The 20,177-nt window shown below is 36.3% G+C and overlaps 1 protein-coding gene across 3 annotated transcripts in view; it reads left to right on the forward strand.

Moving 5' to 3' along the window:
• The first annotated feature begins 2,746 nt into the window (after window positions 1-2,746).
• tmem131 (transmembrane protein 131) overlaps window positions 2,747-20,177 on the forward strand; it is a 47,507-nt gene continuing 30,076 nt past the window's right edge. For all 3 annotated transcript variants that reach the window (XM_066664926.1, XM_066664927.1, XM_066664928.1), the window contains exons 1-3: window positions 2,747-2,885; window positions 17,419-17,480; window positions 18,970-19,010. In XM_066664926.1, the coding sequence (XP_066521023.1) occupies window positions 2,777-2,885; window positions 17,419-17,480; window positions 18,970-19,010 (212 nt within the window). In that variant the 5' untranslated portion in view covers window positions 2,747-2,776. The remainder of the gene's footprint in view (window positions 2,886-17,418; window positions 17,481-18,969; window positions 19,011-20,177) is intronic.

Raw genomic sequence — 20,177 nt, forward strand, 5'->3', positions numbered from 1 at the left:
TAAAGATTTCACATCATTACAGCTGCCGAGAGAAGAAGATGACTGTAATTTATTCCAACAAAGTGTTGACAGCCCCGAGGAGTGGTGGGCAGAGAACCTCTTTATCATCACTGAGAGAAAAGAAAGAAAATGTTGTGCGCTCCTTCATGGTTCATATCCATCTCTCCAATACAAAGAGTTAATGTACATGTAGACAAAAACTTATCACTGAATAAACACCATTGTCTTCCCAGAAAGCACAAGATTATTTTAACACTATCGTTATGTTAATATCTTTAAGATTTCCAATGAAATATTACGTCTGTAATTCAGCCATGTCATTCCACATGGTGTCACAGAGTGACATAAATTTGCAGGCAAAGATGGTGGAGCCTGGTAAACAGACAAGTTAAAATGCCATATTGAAGATTTTTTCCTAGAGAGAAACTTAATGAAATTTTGACTTTCAAGTATTTTTTTAAATAAAGACTGTGGTTCTAAACAGAACAGAGAACACTGAAAGAACTATATGATAACATTCACTGCTCTATTTGTAGTAACAACATTCTTTATAATAAAGGAAAAATGAAGTATTTAAAGGAAATTTTAAACAGTTTTATTTTGTCTGTTTTTACAATTTAAAGAGCCCGTTCTTTGTCATATTTAATGCTATAACTATGGACATTGCAAGGCAGTAAAAATGCACACCATTCAGGATTACGTGTATTTGGAGATGTCATATATACAATAAATAAATAACCTTTAATTCAGTTATTGCCAAAAATACTTTTAGAAATCTAAGCCCAAGGAAACTCATATTGATTTAAATATAATTGTGGTAGAGATATATTTCCATATAATAGATAGTATTACTCTGGACCAGAGTAGTAGGTAGTGTCGCAGTCACACAGCTCCAGGGACCTGGAGGTTGTGGGTTTGATTCCCGCTCCAGATGATTGTCTGTGAGGAGTTGGTGTGTTCTCCCAGTGTCCGCGTGGGTTTCCTCCAGGTGCTCTGGTTTCCTCCCACAGTCCAAAAACACACCTTGGTAGGTGGATTGGCAACTCAATTTGTGTTTAGGTGTAAGTGTGCGTGTTGTCCTGTGAAGGACTGGCGCCCCCTCCAGGGTGTATTCCTGCCTTGTGCCCAATGATTCCAGGTAGGCTCTGGACCCACCGTGACCCTGAATTGGATAAGCGGTTACAGATAATGGATGGATGGAATTTATTTACCTGACATTTTTAACATTTTTTCGTTCATTATCTGTAACCACTTCATCTTGATCAGGTTAGTGGTGGGTCTGGGAACAAGACCCACATGGAATCACTGAGCACATGTAAGGACACACTGCACAGGGCATCGGTCCATCACAAGATATCACACATTCATCCAGTCACTCACACACTCACACACTCACACCTGTGGGCACTTTTTTCACAGCCAGTCGACCAACTAGCATGTGTTTTTATAGTGTTGGCGGAAACAAGAGCAACTAAAGGAATCCCTCACAGACGCTGGAAGAACACACCAAACTCCTCTCAGACAGTGAACTGAGACTGGCGTGAAACCCAGAACCCTGAGATTCCAGAGTTGTGTGGAACTAATTAACTTGGAGCTGCCCCCGGCTGTCTGAGAGCAGTAACACTGGAAGAAATTGGAACTGAGATAACACTATTTGAATATAGATAACACTTGTGGAATCCAGACTCTAATATTGGAAATTGGGTTTATAACATTGGAATCCAGATAACAATGTTTGAATATGGATAACAAATTCCAGTGAAATACTGGAACCTAGATTAGAATATTGGTACAGATAACAATATTTAATCAGGGATATCAACGTGTAAATCTAGAAACCCATACTGGTAATATCAATAACAATTATGGAATCCAGATAGCAGTATTGGAAATGAAAATAGTATACAGGAAATAGAGATAGCACTTCTGGAACATAGATCCCCTTCTGTGCAAATAGTGATAAAAAAGCATATCGTTAAACTGGAAATATGTATTAATCAATTTAGACCATTATTGCAAACATAAAACGTTTGAATATAGAGACAAATATTTTTACATTGATAACAATTTTGAAATATAAATTCCCCTTTTAGGCCTAGTGATGATAAACATGGAATATGTTATATATAGGAATACTGGAATAGAAAAACAGTTTTGAATCCAGACAACTGTACTGGAATATGGATCTTTGGGATAAAAAATCCATATTGATAACATTTATATAATTCAGATAACAACATCTTCATATTCATAACTAAATTCAGATTGGAATTAGAAAACTGGAATAAAGATGGGAATCCATAACACAATATTGGAAATATGGATAAAGATTAGGAATCCAGTGGACAATAGTGCAAATAGCTATGACAACTTGGAAGATCACTATTACTGACACTGAATCCAGATGAAAATATTGAAATTAGGAATAACAAACTTGGATTTAGGGAACAGTGAGAAAAACATTCAAATTACATTAGAACCAAAGCAAGACTAATTGAAAAGGTATAACAATTTTGTAATCCAGATAAAAATATTAAATACTGGGAACACATTGTTGTTATTCAGATTCCAATATTTGGATTTTGGATAACCCATTTTGAATCCAGAACATTAATGGAAGAAGAACCAAAAGTGAGGCGCGAGACACGCCATGTTGTATTTCCGCCGTTGTCCGCGAAGTGTCTCTGCTGAGTGAGTTTTATAACAACCTGCAAACTGTCGCTTCAGTTTTTTTTTTTATGCACGCACACACACATAGTGATAGAGAAACGGCAGCATGGCGAGCGAAGACAGAGCTCCAACAAGAACAAAGTCTACATCCTGCATGGGGCTCCTGCGGCTATTATTTATTACAACAATTCACCTGGCACAGGCGAACCAGCAAGGTGGGTGTTTAAACCAAGTCCTCCGCTGCGGCTATGTGTACGGGAGGCCTTTTGGAGATCGGGCTCTCCCTCTGTTAGTGTTGGTGTTTGCTGGCTAACCGCTGCATGAACTGCAGGCTAACGAGTTAGCATGACTCCACAGCGTTTCAGTTAGGAACCTCAATGTTAATGCTGAAGTGGGTTAGCACAGCCACAGACAGCAGTGTATTTATGTCTCGTCTTTCAATTAACTGAAGACAGTATCAGCAGAGTAACAGACTGACGTCTTTACAGAAGCTTGTAGTGTCCCCGTTGCTAAGTTAGACTTAGAAACATTTACAGCTAACTAACTAAACTAGCGGAACTCTCCTGGAGTAGGTAGCTACTAGCTCATTTAGACGTTAAGTTAGTTTTGCCAGAATTAAAAGGTGACTGTGCAGTTAGTGTGTCGCATGAACAAAACACAACGATGGTCGACACATAAATTATTCAGCTTGTACTACGACGTTTTTGCCTCAAAACATCGCTGAAGCTGAAGTGGCTAAGCCTGGCTGAGGGCGAGAACTACTCTGCTACTAACGCTAACTGTCCGCTAATGTTGGAGGCTCCGCTTCTCTGTGATACAAACGAAGTGTGAAAGTGTCAGCTATAAAAGTATTTGGTTTGAATAGAGTCTCGCTGGAAATGTTAAGTCGACATTTGCCCGTGCCAACCCTCTCTTTCGCTCGGTATCTCTCTCTGTTTAGCTGAGAGTTGGAGGCCTGTGTTGTCAGCAGTGACATGTCATGTCAACCAACTTGGCAGAGGTAGGCGGAGGTCACTTGATAGTCATGATTAGAGGTTTAACTCTCTTAATTTGTGTTGCCTTCAAGTTAGTTTTCTTATAACTGCCACTTATAAAGAACCGTCTTCTTTTCACTCTTCCTTTGGCTCTTCATCTTCGGAGACGTTTCTTGTGTTAGTGTGCCTCGAAAGTTCAGTCATTGCACACAAACCTTAAAGTTAATTAATTCCTTCAAACTAAAGACTAACTTTTCTAGAAAACCTAAATTCAGTGAGTAAAATGCCCATATTCTCTTTTAAATTATTGGCATAACAGAAAGCAGAGTTTCTCAATTTACTTTGATATCTTAATCCTAATGTGAAGCCTGTCCAACAAGGAAAATAATAGCATTCATACCGGATAATCCTCACCTTTTTTGCATATCTGGCTGACTGAGAAATTCTGTATTGTGATATATCCACCCCCTCTCATGGGCACAGTCTGGAAATATTAGCTAACTAGTACTTGGCATAAAATTGCAATAATCTATTGAGCTGTGTGTTTGTCTTTCGAGTAGGTAACCAATGTGGGCAAACTTGCAAAGTAGCTCTCTTGAGTCCAAGCTTTTATATTAATTAGCTTTTAATTGAAGAGTGTTTAAACAAACATTACTTGCTGCTGCCATTTAAAGATAGTGTAGTTCCTGTCCAAAATCAGAAATTTTGGTGCTTTAATAAGATCTATGATGTGTTTCAGTAAATACATTTCTGATATTTAGTCTAATGTTACACATTGACATTTTAGTGTAAGTCGAGTTGCTTCAGACCTTTAAGAAACTAATTTGCTCATACGTCAAACAGCGTAAAACATCCTGCAACTAATTCGAAACTTCAAGCCAGCAGTTAAGAGCTTTGTAATTCTTATTAAACTTCTAGACAGACTAAACTAACACTAAACAATTACATGGTAAATCAAAAATACACGCAGCTGTCAGGAGAGAGAAATGGTATAACTAACTTGAATGTTTTTTTAATTGCTCTGTATATCTGCTAAGTTATATGCAGCTAATTGCAAGAAAGTGCTAAGCCAGATTTAGATTTAGGACTGCCCAAAGGGCTGGCCTGGAAGGGGCATTTTTTGCTTTAACTTAGCTTTAAAAATCTACCCATTTCCTGTTCTGTTCTGTGATGTAAACATTGTGACTGGAGGACACACAACATTACATAAATGTATACTTTTACTATTTATACTTTTATTTACAAGAATTCTTCTCATGTCAGCCAAGTAACATGTTTATATCAGCATTGCCTACAAGCTGTTACATGTCTGTCTTCTGAGGTAAAATGTAATACAATTGGTATTAGCCTACTCTGAGCTCAAAAGGTTTGCTACTCTGGTACAATACAAATATCAGCCCAGAAGCTGTACCTTTGGTCACATAGGGTGTTGCATTCATCAGCAGAAAGTTGGATTGGGATATCACTGATGTGTCAAAGGTAGATGGCAGGTAGTAATTTTTATCATGTCTCTACCTGCGTTGTGTACTGTAAATCAATAGTTTTGAGATTTAAGGGCTTTATTGAACTTCTTGTCATATACAAAGATCTTTGGGCCTCTGAATTGAAAGTGCTAGATCAAAATGGTAGCTTCTGCTCAACGTAATACAAATGATGCCCTTAGTTCACTGTGGTAAATTGTATTGCCTGGGCTTAAAATAGAAGAAAATTGGGAGGGGTGGGCGTGTTGAGGGTAGGCTATTTTGAAGAAAACACAAACTAAATAGAAAACAACTATCAAAAATCACAGAACAGCTCAGGTATGTTGAGAATCAGAAAATCATGATTGCTGATCCGTTTCCATGATTGTGTGATATTTTTCTTTAGATACAAATAACTGTGTTTGAGCTCTAGACAAGGCTTATTGTATTCTGCTTGTATTCAAGAAGACAAACAAAGCTCAAGGAGTTACAGAGGAATGTCTGAGGAATATCTTCTGTTGGTGCTAAGCAGTTGGTGGGATTGTAATGGTATGACACAGACATTCTTGAAAAACATTTCCTGATTTGCTGATAAGAACAAGTACATGTGAATGTGTGTGTGTATGTATATGTATGTATATGTGTATATATATATATATATTTATATATAATATATATATATATATATCCACTGGATTATTTTGGCACTTTGGTTTTGTCAGGTATAGAAGAACTCAAATGTTGTGAATGAAAATAACTGTGATGAATTAGATTTCACAGTCATAGTAAAGCATAAACATTTTCTGAAACTAAATATGTTTTGTAAAATTAATGATTAATACTTATTATACAAAAGCTAGTTCTTACAGTGCAGTGTGATTGGCTGAGAGATGTTCCAGGAGTGTCGTTATTGCACAGTAATGCCACTCTGAACTCATCTCTTCTGGTATTACTTTTCAATATACACGTAACCTCACTACAAAGCAGCGCAGATGTGCACCTTGTTTTGGACAGAGTAAAGGCTTATGGGGCAGTAGACACATTGTCCATTTTCTGGTTTGTACACAAAAGAAAACCGCAAAGAAATGCAAACAGGAAAATGCTACATCTGTGTGGTTTCTTTGACTGTGTTCAGCTCAAGTTAGTGTGTCTCTTTTACTTTTCTCCACCGCTCTCGCCAGCTCAGAAGGATTGCTTTGGAGCCATTCTCAAAAATACTAATTTTTAACATAAACAGAGAAAACCTGGTATAATTTATAGGATCATATATCACTATGATCTAAATCTGCTATAAACAATGGTTAAACCATGACGAACCAATAATTTTTTTGAATCTTGAATTATTATTATTTTTTGTCTTTTTGATCTTAAAACCTAAACAATAAACTGTGATAACAAACATATATATAAAATCACAATAATATACATGAGGATCATGTTATAACATGAGACATTGTGAGACCTGCAGCCTCGTGCCTAAGACCGCTGCACATCATTGCCAGTATCTCACGTTACAGCACAAACCACGAGTGTGAGACATATTGTTTGTTGTTAAAAATGAAATAAAATGACTAAAACTGCACATTTCTACAGCCACACAAGAGGCAGTGAGATATGGTATCTTATCACTATCACTATAACTAGAGTTACAATACAGAGTATTTTGAGTGTATCCTCAGTACGTTCAGAACATTATGCAACTGTTGCTATCATGGAAGGTTTAGACTAATAGAGAAGCTGTGACCAGCCAGTGAATAATGACTCCTTAAAATGCAGAACTATAGCCAATTCAGTGTCTGTTCATTAGGCAATTGATATCTTTTGTCTTTGTGTCTCTTTTAAATATAATCACAAGCCTCAGAATATATTAGTTTAAGTAAATGTAATTAGTAATTGTTTTAATTTACATTGTTTATCATATTGATGGATTTTTTTTTAAACTTTGCAATATCACTAACCCAAATTTCATGGTTTTCACACTACTAGTCAACTGTTTTACTGGATAAGGCAAAAAATAACAAATTTTAATTGACATTAATGTAACAAAATTAAAGTCTATGTTCACAATTTTAATTATAAATTTTTTAAAAATAAAATTCTGAGGACATTTCCTCAACATTTACTAGCTCTCCAGTATGTTTGCATGCTTCAAACCGATCACATGTGTTTACATAGTGCCAGTGTCTGTAAATGGGTTAAAAACCCATTTAAAAGTGTTTTGGTTCAGTATGCTACTCTTTCTCTCTCTGCTCATGGCAGAAAAGCATTAATGGAAATAAGGATATTGCTCTATTCATGCTCCATAGATGGGTAATATTGACTTAGTTTTGCTTAGTTTTATAGATTTATAAACATTAATCTTTTTCCCCCTCAAACATACAGTTCCAGCTTAAAAAAAGAGGAAATTCTGAGCATAAGAATACCAGAGAACCATGTTTCCCCAAAATCATAGATGTCCCCTCTTAAATGTTAACACATTTTAAAGAGCAGCTTGATTTTCAAAGAAATGCCAAAATTTTAAGTTTGTTGGCTGTGTCTACAATATGTTCATACTAAAATAAATATGCTCGTGACTTAGTCATCCTGACTCATTTTCCCTGTCTAGTCAGTTTTCCTATTTGTCTTAAACATTTGGGGGGACACTCTATGCATTTTGTAAGCTTGTTCTACATTTATTTTGTCCAACTCATCACATCACTATTCAAAGACTGAAAGGAGTTTAAATTCCTGTATAAATAACAATGTCAAAGTCTAATTTTGTCTTGCAAAAATATGTTGTCAAACCTGTACAGGGATGTGTACTGTATGATTCATCATATTCACGTAATCATTATATGCCTTTTGCCTAACAAGGTCAATGTTGGAATTTTATTACTTAAAAAAATTATAAAGTATTGTTTGTTGACTTTAGGGCTGCAAAATTTGTTGATCATTACAATAATTAAAGAAGTAGCCTAATTTGTTTGTACACTGTGTTGCAATATAAAGGCAAGTTACAGTTGAAATACAGGCAATGCTGTCATGCAGATGACATAATTTACACTTTTTTGATCCACTTCATGAAGTGTCCTGTATTGTTCAGAAACAGCTTTGCACTACACAAACTTACATTTGAAATTTTGAATTATGGATACAGTCACTTACTGGGTGAGATTTTTACTTTAGGAATCATGGAATCTAAAATAAAATGAATGCACCGTGCTTCTGGTTGGCCTGTTGAGTAATATCATGTTATGATATTCACTGTGTTCTTCATGCAACTACTGCTCTCAAACATCCTGTTTGATCATGTAAAGATCCAGCCCCCTCAGTGCTTGTGCTACATTTCTGCCCTTAGATTTAAGTGACTTGTTGTCATAGACCATTGATTTGTTTATTTCATGTTATTTACATACTGTATAGCAATGATTGACACTTATTCTAAGCTATATAGATTTTCTCAATTTGAGTTGAAGTGTTAAAAAATTAAGTGCCAAATTATCAAAATATATAAAAATTATATTGATTAAATTATTTATTTATGTAACGAAAATGTTCTGCACAATATGGATTAATATGAAGTCACTTATACCAGTAAATATTTCCCACCCTCACTAAAGACTGGAATAATGGCACTTCATTATTTATAATGTGGCTACATAGTGCATCCAAACCACTGTTATGAAATAGTATTCATGCAATAGGAGACATTAATATAAATAATGACATAAATTATGTTCAGTTTTTTATTATGGACAGTGAAACAATTAATTATATACATAGTTAAATAAGTTCATGGATTGTTAACTCTTTGATGTTTTCTGTGATAAAAACGTATTTTGTATTTTATAGAGCATCTTGTGTGTTTTAGAGAACGTCAGCAGTGATCCTTGTGCAGTTTAAAAACCTGAAAACGGAATTGAGTATTCTTATTTTGTGTGCATCAGAAATTGATTTTAGGCAGCTTGTATGTTGAAGGGCTGCTGACATATGCGCTTTACTGCAACTGAAACTATGGTGTGTGTGTGTGTGTGTGTGTGTGTGTGTGTGTGTGTGTGGGCATAGATATGTCAAAGACAAGTTTCCAGATGCTGAATATCTGCTTTACATGGGGCGGACATTCACCAGTGGAGAGAGAGGGTGGCAAGTGGTTTAGTATGATTGCATAAATGTTTAGACCACAGCCCAGTATGTACTTAAGGATAGATCTAAAGCTGTATTGATATGAAGGGAAAAGATATGATTAGTTCTGTCCCAATTACTTCATGATATATTTCATGATATCCCATATGTTTTACACTTAGATATAGTTTGATTGACACACCCATTAAATTTTTTTTACCATATTGTGGCTTAGACACTGAGCTTACCTTTTACCATTTAGATACATGGGAGTTCATGAAAGTTTTTACATAATTTTTAAATAGGGATGCACCGATACCGCATTTTTCCTACCAATATCGATATTTCATGTTGAAGTATCTGCTGATACTTAGTATCGATACCAACTCTATCTTAATTACTAGATAGGTGCCTATAAATCCAGATATTTATATTGCTATACTTACAGATTTTATATTGTTGAAGCAGTGTTCTGTATTGCTAATAAGATATAATAAGCTTGAATGAACAAAATTTACATTTTGTTAACTGCACATTAGAACTTTTAAGTGTCATAGCCATGAAAATATAAATATTTCCACAATGCAGTAACAAATACAAATAGGAAGACACAGTGTAGCCTGACTAAACAACTTTTTACACTGTTATGAGGATACTTGTCATGATTGTGAAATGAACTGCTGCTGACCTGTGTTAGCGTGCTTCTTTGTGGTTGTTGAATGAAGCCTTAAGCTGAGGTTATGCTACACTAATTTTAGTCTGATTCTAAATATTTTTGCCACGTTTTAAACCAGTCGCAGCACATTAAACGATTGACTTTGGAGGTATTCACGTAGTATAAACTCTCCACCAACTCAAGGCTGAATAAGTCCCTTCAACAGCCAATGAATAATTAACAATAAATGGTAAAACTATGAAAAACTACAATATATTACATAGAGCTGGATGCCCAAGTCCCAATATAACGAGTATTACCCTGTATGATAATATAGTGAGCCACAAAACACGCTGTTACAGCCTTTATTCCAGCTGTATTGTAATTTTCCATTCCACCTTAAATGACGTAACACTGAGCATACAACTGAGTAGGATTCTGAACCAATTAAGATGGAACGTATACTCAACTATGTGCTATTCTTCTAATATCCAGCTCCTGCTGTAGCATGTAGAGACTGCACTGACCAAGTTTTCACATCCATGACCCATTTTTACTTTTTTTCCCTTGTAAATCTATGCAAACAGCAGCGCAAACAATAACCATGGAGACTTTTAAGTCCGTATTCATCTGTGTCTCCTAGGAAATGGGAGTTGTGTGTTTGCTTGGGGAGTTTGGGGTCGTGTAGTATGTTAAAATCGACAAAAACAGCCATGTAGTGTGAAATACCCAGTCTTTACAATCTGCTCCAACTTAAATTCGAGCTGCGTCTAGAGGCGTGCATGCGCGTCAGTATTTGCTTCATGGGGTGTGTCCCGAAAATGTGAGGAATAGTGTAAGGAATAGTGAGTAGCGGGCCATTTCAAACACATCTATGTTATAGGTGCTCTCTGTAGCCGATGCCAAAACAGAGTTTAAGTGCTATTATCAGTGCAACACTAATTTTTCAGATTGCTCTGTTTTTAACATGCCTAGATTTGCTCCACAAATATCTCAGTTTACACTGTTTAAAGGAATAACATGTAAGATTTGGCTTTTTGAGCTCCACCAACCTGCTGCTGAGTGTAATTGATGTTTACAATACTGTTGTGAAATCAAGTCTCACACCTTACTGTCTGTCTCTCTACGTGATAAAACCCATATATTGCTCATAAAATACACTGGACCGTGTTATAACAACCATAAAGTGTAAATTTGGTGGAACCACACAGAAACCGACAGAAAAGCACTTATCACCAGAATCGATGTCCATAGCTAAGAAGTGAGCTAATCTGGCTAAAGATAGCAGGCACTACCATTGGCCCTCATTCATCAGTAACTCTCAAAAACCTGGTTATAACACTGTCCTCAACAAAGCTTGGGTTCCACTGACATATAGTGTAACGTGAACAATTTCATCCACACAGCAACTCTCAGAAAAGCACAAAAATGCATCTGTGTGGGAGGCGCCATCCACATTGCGTCTCATATTGATTAAGGGACAGTGCCAACTTCTACGATTCAATCCAGCTCTTCTAGAGATTCAATATCTGTGCTTTTCAGCAAGTATACTCAATGTAGATGCACAAGCAGAACAAATGCACAAATATTCATGACATGGTATATAGTGTTTTTGTCTAGATGTTTTCTTCTCTGGCTGGAGTCCAGCCCTCTGAAAGACTGAAAAACCGTGAACTAGCCCTTTGATGGAAAATGTTTGAGGACCCCTGCTGTAAAGTGTTACACATTTCTTGTGAGAGCCTTCTGCCCCGTGATTCACAAGTTGCTTATTCCAGTTAAACAGCACTGGACCTGGCGTAGCATCCACAGATTCTCTATTATCTTTATTACATCTCTGTGGAACATCATAATAATTTAAAAGCTGTAATTTTAATCTAGAAATATTTAATAGTGTTTCTTTAAATGCCCAATGCACACTGAAAATGACTGAAAATTTAATATTCAAACAGCAGTTTTATGTTGACTACAACTGGATTATGTTTAGCCGGCAGGAAAAAGTGGCCCATATTAAACTGACTGACTAAATTTGATTTTGATGTTTGGTATTACAAAATGTTTGTAATGGTCTTTATTTGCTATTAGTCTAAACAAGTTACACTCCAGCACAGGGCACACACAGCTGGCCTCTAGCGATCCTTAAGATTAGTAGACCCCATAACATAACATCAAAGTAATCTCTGTGAACTGCTATTTCAAACTTTGAAGGCAAACAACCTATACATTTGGTCCTGAATATATGTACAAATTCTGTTCTGAGAGCTTGTACGAAAATTCGGTTTGTTCTCAAGTCCACAAAGTTAGTTGAAGCATGGTAGTCAGCCTATGGCATATACCACTCTGTGGTAAGTAAGATGACTATGATGACAACTTGGCCTCTATACATAAAATAAAATTTGTAAACAAAAAATCTTTAATATTTCTTTGAAAAAGTGGAACAGCTTAAGTATGTGGACAGGCTTTGGGTGATGAGGTAAAACAAGTTAGTGACTGGAGGTGCAGGATGTCTTGCCACTTTCCCTATTATTTAAACTAATGGTGCTTTTCCACTGCATGGGTCCGGCTCTGCCTGACTTGACATGGCTTGGCACGCTTAAAGCTTCTTGCTTTTCTACTAGAAGACTGCAGAAAATCATGTGTATTATCTTCAGTTTTGTGTGCCCATTCAAATGATTCTAACATGTTTTGACCCTAATGGTATGCCATATGCATGTGACTACTGTAAAAGTTTATTCAAAGTGGGGTGTGATTCCGCATGTAGTCAAGATGCAGAGACACAATTTTGAATTTTGCAGTTATTTAAACAAATTTTAAACAAATGGACACGGACACTCGCATCTTTGAAGTCGAAGGTCACTGTACTCAAATGTCTACACTGAATAAAGTTTATTAAACAAAGTACAAATTGATGGATTCTTGTGCCTGCTTTTATTGTGATCAAGTGATGAAATCAAGGTCTGTTTCAAAACATAGCTGATTACCAATCCTGGCTTTATTTGTGTATTTTTTTTTTTTAAACCTCTTTCTTTTTTCCACATAAAGCAGATTTTTATTTGCTGTTTAATTTTACATGTTAAACATTGCTCTGCTTATTTGTTTACATAGTCTGTGCTTGTCTTTGTCAAAAAGACGTGAAGTGTAGTTAACAAAACTTTGGATTGTTAGTGAAAGGTGTCTTCTTGTGTGTCAAATTAGTGTTTATATTCTCTGTGTACAATTTTATTTATATAGCAATTTCTCAATTTCACAAAGGACCAAAGTGCTGTACAAAAATAAAATACAAAACAATATAACAATACATTACAGAGTAAAAACAAATGCAATCAACAGACTAGGTGATGAAGGCTAAGGAGAAAATATAAGTTTTAAAAAGTGATTTAAAAACAGACAGTGTGGGTGCCTGTCTAATGTATGGGAGCAATCAATCCCATAATTTAGGGGGCACTACAGCAAAAGCACGGTCCCCTCTAATCTTATAGTTGGTTTTGGGCACCTTCAGGAGCAGCTGATCAGCTGACATGAGTGAGCGGGTAGGCTTAAATGACTGTAACAGCGCCGAAAGATAGGATGGGGCAAGACTATTTAGGGATTTAAAAGTAAGTAATACAATTTTAAAATGGACCCTAAAGTATATGGGCAGCCAGTGAAGTGAAACTAAGATGGGGGGTATGTGCTTATGCTTACGTGTGCCCGTTAGCACACTACATGCTACTACAAGGCGCACCCATTATAATATGGATAGAAAACAATAAACCAATAGAATTGGTTTAGAATAGAATAGATTAGCATTGGGCTGATGGAGCATAATCCAGTACCATTAGGCCGAGTTGGAGCAGCATTTGTGATATACAACTAATGTGCCAAAGATGAACTGGACCATCCAGACAGTTATCTGCAACAAATGCAAAAGCAAACCTCCTGTCAGGGTTTGAGTATGCATCTGTTCCCATGGCAAGGGTGACTTTCATATGTTTAAAGGTATCACTGGATATGGAGGCATACTTTGGGATTTGGAAAGACATATGCTCTTATCAAAGCAATGTCTATTCCTGGGAAGCCCATGGTTATTTTAGCTAACACAATGCCTAGCTTCATTTTTCACATGCCACAACCGTGTGGCTTTATAGATTGTGTGCTTAACTGACCTACCTGCAGTCCAGATCTGTCTCCTTTTGAAAAAATATTGTGCATCATGAAAAGGAGTATCAGACAGTGGTGGTCAGAGACTGTTGAGTATCTCTTAGCTGTACACAGCAAACATGTATAAAATTTCCTCTTGCAAACCTGCAACAATTAGTATCTTCCCAGATGATTAAAAAGTATAATTAAAAAAAGTGATTTGACACTGTTAAAAATGCCCCTGTCCCAACTCTGGATCTATTGCATTTTAAGCTGGCCACAACCTTTGGATATTTTATCATATTTTTTTCAATCAATTTGTATGCTCTGTATGTGGCGTATGAAAAGTTAATTTGTATTTTTCCTGTATCTGTTTACCCAGTTAAACAACCACCACAGACACTGATGTCTAAGAATACTTAGAAGGGCAGGGTTTTATGATGTTTAAAATTACATGTAAATATGGACCTGAACTAAGTGTTTAAATAGCTGAATTAGACTAGATTGAAAAATTGTGAATATTGCAAGGTAACTTGATAAATAACCTCATACGCACCAAATGCTCTGCACTGATATTTAATATCATATGTCATTTGTATAGGTGTAGAGCTCACCATGACTTGTCTATAAACTTCATTAGAGTTGGACCACTCAACAGTCTAATATTAGCATTTGGAGTTCAGTAGTATGGAGCTGAATTTGAGAACTGAGGTGAATGGAGAGGCCTTGCTTTTGTTAATTTATACATTTCCTAACTGCCATCGTGCAAAAATAAATATGTAGCCAGGTAGATAATATAATGAAACCCTAAATATGTGAAACCTAGGCAAATTAACTCAAGATGATGCTTGGATTTATGGTTAGATACTACATGTATATTACCTTTGTTGCTGACAGAACAAAATCATGTTTTCTTTGTTTTAAATATTTGGGTGATCTGTACCAATGCATGTAGACTATATAGAGGGATGTTTTATTATGTCTTAATTCAAAATGGTCACAGCAGAAGGCACAAATGCTAATTTAAATTTTTTTATTTTATTTTTAAACAAAACAATTTTCCTGGCTAGTGGGACCTTAACTCTCATGCCCAATGGCAGAAGCTGGAATGATGAGTGAACGGGGTGGTGGGATCATTATAGACCTGAATGGACGGGGTGTATACATTTTGTAATGACTGTTGTCTGTCTCCAATAATATTACTGGTCCGATTATCCACCTGTACCAGCTTGTTTCTGTACTTTACTGAGAGGTTTTCATACCAAGACACCATGTAATATCTGAGAATGCTCTCAGTTGTGTCGGGTAGTACCAAAACCTGCAAGCTTCCTAAGGAAGCTCTGTCCATCTGAGTCCCATATGGTGGCAGAGGGAAAGCTTTTAAGGACTGCTGTGCAAATCAGGACATTGACCCTGTTTCTTGCACTGTGGTATCTGGTCTTTCCTGCCATGATCAGAGTTTGTGGTCGTCCTAGCTGTTTACCTGTAATTGAATGGGAGCTTGTGTCTTGGCTGTCATAAGCTGGTTGTGGCCTTCCTGAAAGAGGCAAAAGGGCTGCCCCCTCCTCAGGGCACAACGGTCACTAACTTGGGACCTGCTGCTTGTGTTAGCTTTCTTGTTGTCCTTCCTTTGAGCCAGCAGTTGGGGACACCCTATGTCAGCTGTCGTAGAAGATGTACTCTTGCTCACTTTGAGGCATGCTAGCATGACGAGACATTTCTGTGAATTTCATTGCAGACCAAAGGTTTTTCACAATGAGTCCTATTTTTACAGATGAAAGAACCCTTGTCAAGTTTGGAAAACAAACATGCATTTTAACTGTGTCTTTAACACTTAAGCTTGAAACTGACCGACCAGATTTTGAATTAGAACCTGCTCTATTTTCTTCATTTTACGGATGTGTTCAAATCAAACCAACCAGTTAAATTGCCGTTGTCATGGTTGCAGACCAAAAAATGATATGTTGTTTATTTATTTAAATTTTTTTCCAAAGAAATTAAAAATGCAATTGCATAAATTTGCATAAAATTGCTTCATGGTAGATAAATCTGTTGAGCTTATTTTCTGCTTAGCTGATATATTAGGAAAATTTGAACTAATGCCTAGGGAGTTTACCCAAGGGGATTTTTTCTGTCACTTCATTCAGATGTTAAATTTTAAACTTTTCCTCATGTTGGGGCATGAAACTGTTTTTATTTGTTTAAGTTCTGGTGATATTTCTATGCCTGATTATATCTACACTGAATAAATTACTCAAAAATCATATGATACATGCTGGAGCTTGTAATTTCATTCATTCATTGTCTGTAATCACTTATTCATTTCAGGATCGCGATGGATCCAGAGCCTACCCAGAATCACTGGGTTTGCTGCTGCTGTAAAGGATTAAAAAGTTGAGAAAAACTGTATTTAATCTAAGAGCAATATTCAAATATACCTTATCAATGCTAAAAATTTACTGGCAGCTTTTGATCTATTGCTCTGCTTGTCCAAGTTGGGTTATCGTATTGGCATGGCAAAATGTTCATTAAGTGCCAAAGGAAGTCATACTTAACCAAGGCATGCTGTAGACTGTTTCTGTTCAGGTCTGTGATGGGTTCTATCTATGACCATGTTATCAAAACAGCAAATTGGTGATGAGAATTGTGATATACTTTTGTGAATACTTTTTGTTTTGTTTTTAAAAACAAAACAACTTTTTTTTAAAAACCATACAAAAATATTCACTGATCATATCACAATTCTCAGCACCAGTTTAGCTTATGGACATAATACATTCAGGAATCATGTCCATAAGCTAAATTGAGGAAGAAAATCAAATGTGTATTATTATGCAAGTCATCAGCAGTGCTCAGTTTAGTTACTCACGTTCAATTACAAAATACTCACACACTCATTCATTTATTCAAGTGCTTCGTCCTCTTCAAGGTCCCATTGCACGCACATATTTTTATTTTTTTTTGGTGAATTTTTTTTGTGGTTACTTCAGTTACTGTTAAAGATCATGTTTGTTTTTAAACACTGTGGACACCGAGATGCTGCACTTTGGTTTAAACTTTATGGTGACTACATCTATTCTGAACTTTTTGTGATGTGGTGGTTAGCTATTGTGCTACTATGGCTCATAGGACCATTTTCGGTATCTCCAGGAAGTTGACAAAAAACATCTGTCCAAACAAAGCTTTCTGTCACTGTGAAATTACTGCTCTGCACGGGTCATATATCTCAAATGAGTTTGGCATGAAGGTACACTCTTGCAGTAAAGAATACGAAGATAGCTCTAATGACCCCTTCTTTCTTCATTCCATTGTGTTGTGTGATGAGTAATGGTGTCTGAATTTGATGCTCTTCCAGAGTGCCACTTAACACTCTTATCAGTGTGTATGGCATTGTGTGCTGATACCTAAACCTCATGAGAATATCCTCTGTGTCTGTCCACAGCTTTCATCCAGTCAAACAAAGTTCTAGAGGTACTACATTTTGGAGATGGAGGTCTCTTGCAGGTAAGCTTTGTCCTATGCAGATATTCTCATTTAAATGTCTGTAACCACTTATCTAGTTCAAGGTCAAGGTAGGTCCAGAGATTCCTGGTTTCCGGGTGCAAGCAGAAACACACCCTGGAGGGGGCGCCAGTCCTTCACAGGGCAACTCACACTCATGCATTCACCTCTGTGGACACTTTAAAGTAGCCAATCCACCTACCAGTGTGTATTTTTGGACTGTGGGAGGAAACTGGAGCACCCAGACACTCCGAGAACACAAACACCTCATAGTCTCCCTGAGCAGAGCTCAAGCCCACAAATTTGAATTGTTTTGGCTGTGTGTGTGTGTGTGTGTGTGTGTGTGTGTGTGTTTATTCCATTATCTGTCTGTACGTGTATTGAGCGTCGCTGATATTTAGTTTTCATCACGGTGAAATTTAATCACAGAAACTGTGGAAATCATCCTCACAGCATCCTCATAGTTGTGTATTTACAAGCGTTAGTGCATATGCACAAGCACAAAAAAATTTATTGTTTCTAATATCGGCTAAAATTCCAATATCGGGCCTATAACTATATATATATATATATATATATATATATATGTATGTGTGTGTGTGTGTACATGCGCATTATCTGCATCCCAAAACAGTAACTTTATTAATAAAAGAAAAAGCCTCCTTAACTTTCAATGGAAGCATTTTGAAGCATTTCTACTGGTCCATTCATCATGAAATTTAACATAATGTGAAGGAAAGCTGCTACCTGTTCAAATGATGTAGTAAACTAAAAATCTAGAAAAATTTAGATACATGTTTTTAATTATGTGTATACACACACACACACGCAGGCATGCACACATACGCAGAGGGCAGGGATATTTTATTTATTTATTTATTTTTTGCTGCTTTTTTCTCTCCCTCTCTCATTGTCATTATCTCTCTCATAGCTACATACTCTACTTAAAGATGAGCTCAGACATTAAATTGTTTCTTCATACACACAGCTTGCATTTGACCTTTCACATACCAAATGCATACTGTTGAGCCCAAAGTCTGTCCATGGTTGTTTTTGTTCCCTTTAGAACTTTCCCCTTTAGTGTAGGGCTGCATTAATGCTATAGACATATAGGCTAATATGCCCTTAATATTCCCCCGTCAGCTGTTCTTATATTGTACAGAGAAAGAGAAGCGTTTTATACAAAGAATTGATTTTAAAGGCACTTAAAGTACACTTTTAAAAATAAAGATACCAGTGATGTTTTCATTGACAGAGCGTCTTCTGGCTCCATAAATTACTTGTAATTTTTGGTTCGATGAAGAACAATTTTTGCAAATTAGACATGAGATTTAGACATTAGGAATGGGTTTGCAGAAATGTTTTTTCTAGAACCATTCATGAGCCTTCTAGGATAATCCATGCCAAAACCACTTTAGGAACCTTTTAAGACCTACTGGAAAATTTTAAAAAGGCCTAATTCATACTCACTTCTACCTCTCTTTCCTTACAGGCAGAGTCTGATATTGACCTTAGTTCATATCATCAAAAAAGGTAAGACTAGTTTTCTCGCAACTGTTTTATTTAATTAATTGCAGTGTTGGAAATGGCTTGCATTAGTGCATTGTTTTGCACTATTGTATGGTGTAATACACTTATGAAAAGCGTATTCACTCAGCTACCTACAAAGATAACAATATAAGCAAAATGAAAACAAGTTAATTATTCATATTTATGTATGAAAGTGTATGTTACAACTTCTGCCTAGTTCTCTTTTTGATAGTTATGGTCTTCCACTTTAAAATCGCAGCAGAGTAATGTATTATCTCTGCCAGGAGCTGCATTTTTACAGTATTATTTTAGGATTGTTTTAAATTCCTCAATCCAGTAGAACAACTCTAGTACACAAAGCAGCCTGTTCACACATTTAACCAATCAAAACTGTCCAACTCAGAGCATTTGTGGGCCTGCCCAGCTGTAAGCACCAGCTCTAATTGGGTAGATTTTTATTTTGTCGTTTATTGTTTTTGTGGTTGGTAGATGAGGAAATACGCTCAAGTAACTCATGTAATATGACCTCATAGGTGAAACTAGGAATACCCTTAGCACCATATCATGTATCATAGTCAGAATAATACTCTGAAACCATCCTTAAATAACAAACCATGTACTTTAATTGATTATGCCATATTTTGGATTCACAAAGACATAATGACTCATTATAAGATTTAAAGACACAGTTTGTAATATTTGCCTTTGTGCTGTTTCCCTGAATGTATTCACAGTTTCTTGTTGAACTTTGTGTTCTCTGATAATGGAACCTTTATTGCAGGCAGTAATCCCTGTCTATGTGGCCTCTTGCCATATGCAGTAGCATAAGGAGTGTATGAGGCATATGTATATGCTTTTAAAAGGTTGCTTCTATTTAAGTTCTTTGGCTCTTTCTGTAGATTATTGATCACCTCAGCACCTCCTACATCTCTGATTATGGATAGCCTCAAGGAGGCCGAATTAAAATGAATGAATGAAATAAAATCATCATCCCCCACTTGATTTTGCATTTAAGTGAAAAAGAGGACAATGTTTGTTTACCCTTCATATTCATGGGAGAGATCTTCAGAACTAAATTACCAATGCTACTGTGGATTTTTTTACATCTTTGTTTGTCTTTGTGTAATGATTAAGTGTTTTTTATTTATTCATTCATTCAAAGGCCTCTCT

Source organism: Hoplias malabaricus, chromosome 3 (assembly GCF_029633855.1).
Source record: "Hoplias malabaricus isolate fHopMal1 chromosome 3, fHopMal1.hap1, whole genome shotgun sequence".
NCBI classification, from domain to species: Eukaryota; Metazoa; Chordata; class Actinopteri; order Characiformes; family Erythrinidae; genus Hoplias; species Hoplias malabaricus.